This window comes from Frieseomelitta varia, unplaced genomic scaffold, assembly GCF_011392965.1.
Source record: "Frieseomelitta varia isolate USP_RPSP 00005682 unplaced genomic scaffold, Fvar_1.2 scaffold_433, whole genome shotgun sequence".
Taxonomy (NCBI): domain Eukaryota; kingdom Metazoa; phylum Arthropoda; class Insecta; order Hymenoptera; family Apidae; genus Frieseomelitta; species Frieseomelitta varia.
The window spans coordinates 339,850-350,002 of NW_025110183.1; the positions used below are offsets into that span (position 1 = coordinate 339,850).

Below are 10,153 nucleotides of genomic sequence, written 5' to 3' on the forward strand. Positions count from 1 at the left end.
ATAAAATTAGAAGTTTATAATAACATAAGAGATTTTACATAACAAAACATTAAATTGCCGTTTCGATTGGTCACAGTGAAATAATGAAAATTTCTCTACATTTTTTTTACTAATTTTTATTTGTGTTTAACAAATGTACTAATAATATTATTATCATACATTAATATTATTATTATTATGTTATATACAATGTGTTAAAATTTTGTACATAGGTTGTAGTAACTTTAAATGAATTGCAATCAAACAATAAAATGATATATCTAGATACAGTGTTTTCACTGTGAATTAATATATGCCGCAATATGTGATTATGCGTCAAATTATTTGACATGTAATTATACATGACATATAATTACTTGTTTATTTAATATAAGCAAATCAGATTGCAGCGCGGGAATATGTATGTAAGAGTGATAGATATAGTTTTTGATTTTTATCTATATTAATATTTTAATTATTATATTTAATTGAAATTCATGCAGAAGTAAAAACTAGGTTCATTTCTTAATAATTTATATAACAACAATTTTTAATATTCTTGATAAAATAACTTAATAAATTTATGACGTAATAAATAAATTTACAAGTTGGAATATATATAAACATGTATATGGGACACGCATAACATCGAAAACAAGCAATTAAATTATATTCAGCACATATTCAGTAAACTTTTGAGTAATAAATACGTAGCATTCACTTTGTACGTATGTATAAATATTTTTCTATATACTCCCGTTTCATGTTGTAACCGCTATGTTTTGGTTAAACAAAATAATTTCATATTCCTGTTTTCGTCAAGATATAAATTCAATTATATTTTTTATGTTTAACGATGGATCGTATTTCAACAAATCGATCTATCGAATGATGGACATCTATCGATACAATTTTCTCGCTACACATGCCTTCTGAATGTTAATAAAATGGAAAATATCAAAGGAGCTTGATCTCAGAGTTTAAACAAATATCTACTTATGATAAACATGTCCGGTAATTAAATGTGCTCTGAAACTAATGTAATGTCGACTGTGTGTGATGGCGGGTAAAGAGTTAGTAAGCCATCAGCAGCAGTTTGTAGAAGAAATTAATTACGATGAGATTGAAACCGAGCAGGTATTAAAAAGTTATCTAGTGACTTTCCTTTATTGTTCGGACAAGTCAGATTTTCACATCTTTATTGTTGTTTAATAAAACGTTTTTCAAACGCTCACATCTAGTTCCGTTTGATTTTCACAATTTATCCTTATTGATCGGTTGATTTTGTTTGAAATATAACCTTAATAACGATCATATCTCGGCGATCGCAATATTTTTTAAGCAAGTTGATATCGAAGCTTAGGTTGATACTTTATACTCTATACTTTGATATTAGGAATTTTAATTTACGCAACGTGAAAAATCTTCGTTCAAAATATCATTAAGAATTAATTAGAATATATTTTTTTATTTTAATAAAATATAAATATATGTCATTTTCTTAATTTGTAAAAGTAAAAATTAATAATACTTTTCAGTAGAGTACAAGGTATACTTTTAAAAATTAATTAAAATATTGAATTTTTCTACTATTGTATTTTTTTTTCATTTTGTTGAGGTTATGCAGTTTCTAACATTCTTAATATACTTTATTCGTGATGTCATTTTTTAGAAAGATATTAATTGTCTTTGAATTTTAAAAATATTAAATTATATCAAACCACTTTTGTGTAGGTAGTAGGAAAAGGTTCTTTTGGAGTAGTATGGAAAGGAAAATGGAGAGGACAATATGTTGCTATAAAATACATAAACTCAGAAGGTGAAAAAAAGGCCTTTACTATAGAAGTTAGACAATTATCTAGAGTTGTGCATCCCAATATTGTAAAACTTTATGGTGCCTGTACTAAAAATCCAGTTTGTCTGGTTATGGAATATGCAGAAGGCGGTTCTTTATATAATGGTATTAACTTGATTTTATGAAGCTCTTTTATATTTTTAATAAAGTATATTTCTAAATTATTTTTTATTATTTTGATAATGCAAGATTTCATTAATTTAACAAAATATTAAATGCTTTTCTTTGTTTCATATTCCTAGTGTTATTGACTAATAATTAAAAAAATTTTTTTTGGTTTTATTAATATGTTGCAGTTTTACATTGTAATCCTCAGCCACAGTATACTGCAGGACACGCAATGAGTTGGGCTTTGCAATGTGCTCGTGGTGTTGCATATCTTCACAATATGAAACCAAAACCTTTAATTCATAGGTAAATAAGTTAAATATATTCTTTTTCCTATTGAAAATATGATGTAACAAATTGAAAATTTACTTTTTCAAATGATTAAATTTTATTTATATTTATAGATATTTATTACATTAAACAAATTTTATTTATATTTACAGAGATTTAAAACCACCAAATTTGTTGTTGGTTATGGGTGGACAAACTCTTAAAATTTGTGATTTTGGTACAGCTTGTGATTTAAATACTTATATGACTAATAACAAAGGTTCTGCTGCTTGGATGGCTCCAGAAGTGTTTGAAGGTTCTAGATATACTGAGAAATGTGATGTGTTTAGTTGGGGTGTTATTTTATGGGAAATATTGTCAAGGAAAAAACCATTTGATGAGATTGGTGGTTCAGCTTACAGAATAATGTGGGCAGTACATGTAGGACAAAGACCTCCTTTGATTGAAAATTGCCCTAAACCAATTGAAGATCTCATGACTAGGTATCTATTAATATTTATAATTATTCTACTGTGAATGTTAATAAAGCATGTTCTAATAATTCATCTAAAAGAGTTAAAATAATTTTTTTTTTTATGAATTCGTTTTTTGATAGTGATATGTATTACTAATTGTGCAGTAGAAATAACTTTAATTGATGAAAAATATTGATTTGAAGATATATATATTATAAAAAAAATGTAACAAATATTAATGCTTTTTATAATTGTTAAAATGTAAAATGTAATACATTTATTTATATTTAATATATTCTATGTATTTTAACATATTTTATTTGAAATAATTATAACTTTATTATGTTTAAAAAAGTTTTATTAAAAAATAATATTGAACATTTAATTTTAAAAATTCTTGCTAATCAGTAATCAATGATTATACTTGTTTGTAACTAAAGAAATTTCTTTTCAGGTGAAAAAAATATTTAAGTAGATTAACTGTTATTTCAAATTTTTTAAACAATTTTCCATTTTATATTTTACATTAATTATATTTTGGATATAATATTTTTATAACATTTCAATATGCTGTGCCCAAATCATTTCTAATGGAACATTTTGTTAAATTTCGATAAAATGAACTTTTCTTCACAGTATAAACATTGTACATGTATAATATTCTTCTTTGAAGAGTTGATATTATTTTATTGTGTAATTTCACTATTATTATGACAATCTGCAATGAATTTTCTATTCATTCACAATTTAAATTGTGAAAAATTACTACCTTACAGGTTGAAATTTTACACTTATATATAGTGTCTTCAAGTGTCTTTTCCTTTTCCTTTTTGGAATAGAACATTTCTTTAAAAGTATTTAAATGATTATTTGTACTATCTGTTATTCTTCTTCTTAAATATTCAATTTTCTTGATAGGAAAGTGTACATATTAGTTAAAATTGTTCTAAAACTTTATTTCTTAAATCATCTATCCTATAAGTTGAATAAATGAATTTAAATTTAATTATTAAAAAAATAAAATATAATGAGAACAGTTCAATTTATAAGTATTTAATATATCATTAATATTTCTGATATATCCTAATATGTGGTTGATTATTCTAAGTTTTATAATTACGTCTAAGCTTAAGGAAACTAGGGAATGATAAATTAATAATCATCAGTTATTTGATCAATAAGCAGCTGGAATTTAATTGAGGAGGGAATATAGAATTGTTGAAGGATATGAATATTGGGTTGATTGTTGGTATTTTAGAATAGTGGAGGTATATGTAAGATGGTGGTCAATCTATTTGGTGCTAGGATAACTTTAACAGTTTCATAATTCTTCATTCTGAGATTGTTCTGTGCTTCTAATTAGGGCTTTTCTAAATTTCTTCTTATGAATTTTAGGTTTTATCCTAGGTGAGGGTGAAGATTGGGGCACATAGTTCATCATAAAATTTTCTTTAAAGAAATTAAGGTCTTTTAGCGACTATGGATTCTCCTTTGGGACAACAATACACTCTTTCATCCCCTTCAATGGTTAGGCACTGGGAGCAAATTTTAGTGGTAAGTGAAATTGTCTTCAATGATATTTGTCCACAAATTGATTCCACTGTGCCAGATGGCGAGATTACTTTCCCTTTCGTGTTTCACTTGATGATTCAACATTCGAAGGATCTGTTTTTCAAATCACTGCCTATGGCAGTTTCAGTGGATTTTCTTGCAAGAAATTTAAGAATGCTCCCAGTTATTTTCATCATAAACTTTATTGATAGTAGATTGTGGAAGGGAAAGTGTTGAATTCAGGAAAGAGGATGGAAAATATTATTCGAATTTGTCTTATAAATTATTGAATAAAATAAAATAAAATTGAGTAATAAAAAAAAAAACAGAAACTTAAAATCATATTTTAATCATATTTTTTCATAGGAAATAGGATTTGCAATTAATATAAAATTAAACCTATTTGTTCTGGTACATTATTTATAAAAATATAATCAATGGATTTGAAAACAATTTTTTCATTAAGAGATATATTTAGGAAATAAAATTTATTTTTTTGTTATGTCTACTACGAGTCTGATAAATTTTTTTATATATATGATTTTGGCCAGCATTTTCCTTTATGTTTTTTTAGTTGTCTTTTTACGTTCTAAATAAATATTTATAAGTAAATAATTATTTCAGATGTTGGCACAAATCTCCTGAAGAAAGACCATCAATGGATGAAGTTGTAGAAATAATGACAACTTTATCACAATTTTTTAGTGGATATTTGGAACCTGTGGAATATTCCCAAAGTTCGTACATGTATTAATAATAACTAATAATTTTAAATTAAATTTATAAATGTATGTAAACATTCACAGTGATTATTATACAATAGTTATTATATTGTAGATATTGAGTCAGAGGAAGTTAATGACAACCAGGTTTCTAAAGATAATACTTTGGACGTGACTGATACCATAGATTCCGAAATAAACAGATATCCTGCCAATGGTACTATTAAAGCTGATGTACCCGTTTCCAAAGACAAGTTGGAAAATTTTAATGAAAAAAACAGTTCACCGAATCCTTTCTACAATTTAAGAGATCCATCTCCGAAAAATAATATTTCAGCAAACAATTCGTCCACTAAAAAATTTCAGAGTAAAGATTTCTCTGAACTTTATGTCGAGTGTAATCCAGTTAGTATCTTTTAATTTAAATATAATGATTCTTTATGTATTTTAAAAACGATTATTTTTAATATATTTACAAATTTTTAAAAATTAATTAATATTTAAGAAAGTATAAATATCTTTTAAAGTTTGTATCATACATTTATTTATATTTATATTTTTAATACAAACATATTTTTATATTTTAGAATGCTTGGGAATTACCAAGTTCTGACCCATCATTGGAATCTCCTATTTTAAAGATAAAAAATACTGCACAAAGTAAGTTTATTATTTTGATGAAATATTTGAAGTTTTCTTTCTCTCATTTTTATTTTTGTTAATATTCATCATCATCATTTTATTTTGTAGAACACATCCTTTTTTTTTTTTCTTTTATCATGTGCATATAACAAAATAATTGCTATTTACTGACAACTTCGCCGTTGTTCTATAATTGCGGAGGAAGGGAATTCGTTTGGGGCGAGAGCTTTGAATTTGTGACTCACCGCGATAGTACTCTAATCCCAAAATAACGTTCTCCGTATGTTCCACAAAATCTTCCTTTTAGTGCGGAATGTGATGTGCTCAGGCAATTTATTGTCATCACTTGATTGCTTTTTTGAATAATTAACATTTATATTTATGTATACACTTTGATTTTATTTCTACAAAATGCTGTTTTATTTTTGTTTAACTATTCTCATTTAACACGTAAAATATAATTTGGAAATGTAAGAAATTAATTAAAATTTTTAAAAATCTAGTAATTTATTAAAAAAAATTTTTTTTAAATTATTACTAGATTTTTGTTTTATTTTTTATTATTTGTACTTATAATTATTTATAATTTTTTTCTAAATTTATGTTGCTGTTAATATATATATGTTATAAATGAGAAGAAATATTGCTTTCTTTCAATATAAAATTGTATGAGAACGAAATCATAGAAAGAAGTTAAAACATTGCACCTTGGCACGTTGTGATTTCACTGTGACAAATACCTTGGGAGTTCGTCGATCGACGAAATCTACCCTGGCAAAGGGCCCGCGAAAACAGTCACATTGTACGAGTATACTAAATTTAATGAACAACTAATCAGAAGAATTTATTCTTGATTGATACCTATCGATGACAATAAAAGCTCTACTCTAAAAGGTCCAAGTAAATAAAAACAGACCATGCACTTTCTATTAGACTGGATGCATATAAAACTATAAAGTAACACAGTAAAAGAAATCAATTAATTTTGCAAAAGCTGAATGATTTGAATAGTAATATGAAGAACAAAATATATTACGTCGTAAAAACATTATATATTTCATTTTGATATTTTTGATTAGACAAAATTATATATTTTCTATTATTAAATGTACTTCTTCTTCATATAGCTTCCAACTCTCAAAAGCATAGACTTTTTAAAGAAAAACGATCCAGAGTAGGTGTTCTTTTCCTTGAGTGAATCTTAATTGTTCATTGTGGTATCAATATGGAAAAAGAGTTTCGACTTAATCCAGCCCTGAAGATGAATTAAGAGCCGAAGAACCGTATTTTCTTCTTGGCTCGTGCTTGCTTGTCCTGTCTGGTGGGGGATACCTCGAAGCAGGTGTAGCTGACTCACCAGGCCCAATATAGATGCACGTTTGTTTAGTGCTCTCCCGACACATCACCAAGAACGACGGTCTTTCTTCTTTCTTCTTTTTCTCTTATCCTCGTTATTGAAAAGAAATTTTTCGTTTCTTCGAAATATTATTTTCCCATTCCCTATCCTCCTACCTGTCTTCTTTTCATTTTTTACGAACGATCGATCTCCATCTTCTGGATCAAAGAGTGGTTCGTGGTAAATTTTAATCAGAGAGTGACATCTTTCATGTGAACGATTATTTGATTCTATTATGAACGAAGCCTCGACAGGCTCTAGTATTTGGAAATGTGCGAAGAATACCCAAACATCGTCACCACGGATACCCTAAAGCGGTGCTGGGTTTTGCTACGTTAGTACTTTTCTCTGTATTTCTTTTCTTCCTCATCATTGATAAAAAGATGAAATGCTTGGGATTAGGAGAGCTTTAAGTGGACCGATAGAGTTTTTATCATTTGTTTTACATGATATTCAAAATTAGAGGATCAAATATTGAATAATCATGTAGAAGAAACATGAAGCTGAACCCACCAAATGTAATAAAAAATTTAAAGTTGAAAACTTTAGATTTTAAATTGATGGGAAATTCAAATTCTGTTTAAAAATTTCTTTGTATTTGTATGTTTCTTTATGTTTCTAATTATTTACTTATTTTATTTATATTTTTAGAATATGCCGACTAAATAAAAATTTGAAGTTTGTTATTGCATAACACACATTTTTTTTTTGAAGAAATCAGGATTAAAAATATTAAATTAATCACATTTAGCACACACAATAGGAAGGTATTTTAAGTAAACTAAGATGCTTGTATAGTATTGTTTTCCTTAAAATAAATTGAGAAATTCTAAAATTAATTTAAATTCAAAATAGATTTAATGTAAGTAAGAGAGTCAATAACTTTGCTGTGATCATTTAAGAATGTGTTCAACCAACATAACAATGCTTATCTTCCTGAATTGGACTCAGAAATTTAAATCAAATTTAATGTTTATGAAAGAAATAGCAGAGTTTACTATTTTAAAATTACGTTTCTTTTTATTTTACGGATGTTTGAAAAATAAAATAAACCGTAAATATTCGTTTCTACATTTCTTTCTACATCTTTATATATATCGACTTTTTTTTTAATAACTAATTTATGTTTTTTATAATTTTATTATAATCAAAGTTAACTTTTTATATACTTATGTAAAAAATATATAAAAATATAATATATAATTATATATATTGTATATTATATATTTAAATATATAAATACGTATTACGTATAATACGTACAGCTAACTTTTATATAATTGATTTTAAGCCCAAATTTAGAAGCTATTGATCTTGCATTAATTTAGAGATTAACTTCAGTTATAATTATTAATTGACAGGTAACAGTACGACCGACAAAGATTTAGACAATGTTTATCGCCTTTTGGATGCTGATCTAAGGCCATTGACGCCCGATCAGACTTGTGAAAGATCCAAAGAAATTTTCGAAGAGCACAAACAGCTAGCTCAAGAATATTTGAAAGTACAAACGGAGATAGCGCTCTTGGGTCAACACAAAAATGAAATGCTTAAAAATTTGACCATAGACAGTTTGAGACAGCAAGAGGAACTCAAAAAACTTGAAGATGAAAAGGTAAACTGATGTAGTTAAAAGCTATTAGTTGAAAGAAATTTATTTTATAATTTATCTTTATAGAGATGTTATAAAAAAATAATTTTTAAATGATATAAAATATTTCAATATTTTAAAATTTGATGAAAAATTTACTAATTAAAATTTTATAAATTAATCTTTTAGTTTGTTTTACATTTCTTCAAAGTTCTCTTCTTTTTATACTATGTTACTTTCTGGTTTACAGGAGTCTCTTATAAAGCTGTATCGAAATTTGAAGCGCCAGTTAGAAATCATGAAGAACCAGAGGATGAACAATCCCCTTTTAAATAATCCTCAAATTGGCCCGACAGTTTCTGGAAACAGCGGGTGGTTCGTGGTACCTTGTCAAAATCCTTCGAGACATTCTTGAATATCAAAATTAGACAAGAGTTACAAGAGTTAGACAAGGTTTTTTTTTTTTACATCATGTCTTATAAATTTCTCTTGCATTCTTTGTAGCGAATGAAACATGAGCAGTAACGATTTTTTCTTGAACCTTTTCATTTGCATTTTTATTCCGAGAACTTTTATTAAATTTGTTTCTCCATTTTCTGATGAACAAAACTATGTAAAAATTTGGTTATTAATATATATGTATATTTATGTATGTATATCTTTCAAGTGAATGTTACAGGGAAACTATCAAAATAGTTTTAAATTATTTTTTGCTTTTATCGTGTTTTATTATCGTGCTTTAAAATATAAAAATACATTGAAAAAATGCAATAACAAATTATCGTAATATTTTAATCTTCACTTAAATTTTAGGATAGAATGTTTAAATTGTGATTTGCAAAGTGATAAGATGTTGAAGTGAAAAGGTTGTTTCGACCAATATGATTGATATAATTGATGATTATCGATCGAAAAATCAATAATTACTTAATTGTCTGCGTGATATATTGTTATTACGTTATTATATTGTTATATAAGAATTAACATTAAGTAATAATTAAGGCATTGTATCATTATTTTGTTATCTAATTTGTCTTCATGTATACTTATTTGTCATTACAGTTAATTTATACAGTCAGTAAAATATTCAATAACTAGCATCATTGTCAAATATTAAATATTGTATTTAATTGTACACTGGTAATTATTCATTATGAAATTTTCATTTTTTACGATAACGTTGTTAAGATTTGTTTAGACATCGAGTTAACGTAGTCCAATAAAAGATATATAAAAACAAAATAACCAATTTTTCAGTGCAAGATGTTTTTTTAAAATTATTAAATATTTTTGTGTAAAATGCTTATGTATTCATTTTACTAAATATATGCGATACTTTTTTCTTACTTTCTGTCTTTAATGAATAGCTATAACTATGATTTTTAACCATGAAATTATTAGATAATATTATTAACGATTTTTAATTATTAACTGTAACTGCATTTTATATTTAAAGATTTTGTATTTACAGATTTTATTTTATCTCCACGATGCTCCGCGTTGTGTTTTTACGTAGTTTAGTACGAGTCTGAGTACAAACAACATCATCTACTTACAAAGATT

The 10,153-nt window shown here is 26.0% G+C and overlaps 1 protein-coding gene across 2 annotated transcripts; it reads left to right on the forward strand.

Moving 5' to 3' along the window:
• The first annotated feature begins 879 nt into the window (after positions 1-879).
• LOC122532021 (mitogen-activated protein kinase kinase kinase 7-like) lies at positions 880-9,890 on the forward strand. 2 transcript variants are annotated; one of them, XM_043660425.1, is made up of 9 exons: positions 880-1,116; positions 1,714-1,939; positions 2,131-2,248; positions 2,386-2,715; positions 4,864-4,976; positions 5,077-5,366; positions 5,549-5,621; positions 8,361-8,614; positions 8,841-9,890. In XM_043660425.1, the coding sequence occupies exons 1-9, from the start codon at positions 1,039-1,041 to the stop codon at positions 9,003-9,005; spliced, it is 1,647 nt and encodes a 548-aa protein (XP_043516360.1). In that variant the 5' UTR covers positions 880-1,038; the 3' UTR covers positions 9,006-9,890. The 2 variants fall into 2 exon arrangements, with proteins under 2 accessions (XP_043516360.1, XP_043516361.1); XM_043660426.1 differs by lacking the exon at positions 880-1,116 and adding an exon at positions 1,250-1,342.
• Positions 9,891-10,153: the final 263 nt, after the last annotated feature.

What these genes read in the sequence shown, in the direction of transcription:
- LOC122532021 (XM_043660425.1), top strand. Translation starts at nt 1,039, where the DNA reads ATGGCGGGTAAAGAGTTAGTAAGCCATCAGCAGCAGTTTGTAGAAGAA. An exon ending in ATGAGATTGAAACCGAGCAG is followed by an intron (nt 1,117 to 1,713) that starts GTATTAAAAAGT and finishes ACTTTTGTGTAG; the next exon opens with GTAGTAGGAAAAGGTTCTTT. An exon ending in TTTATGTCGAGTGTAATCCA is followed by an intron (nt 5,367 to 5,548) that starts GTTAGTATCTTT and finishes TTTATATTTTAG; the next exon opens with AATGCTTGGGAATTACCAAG.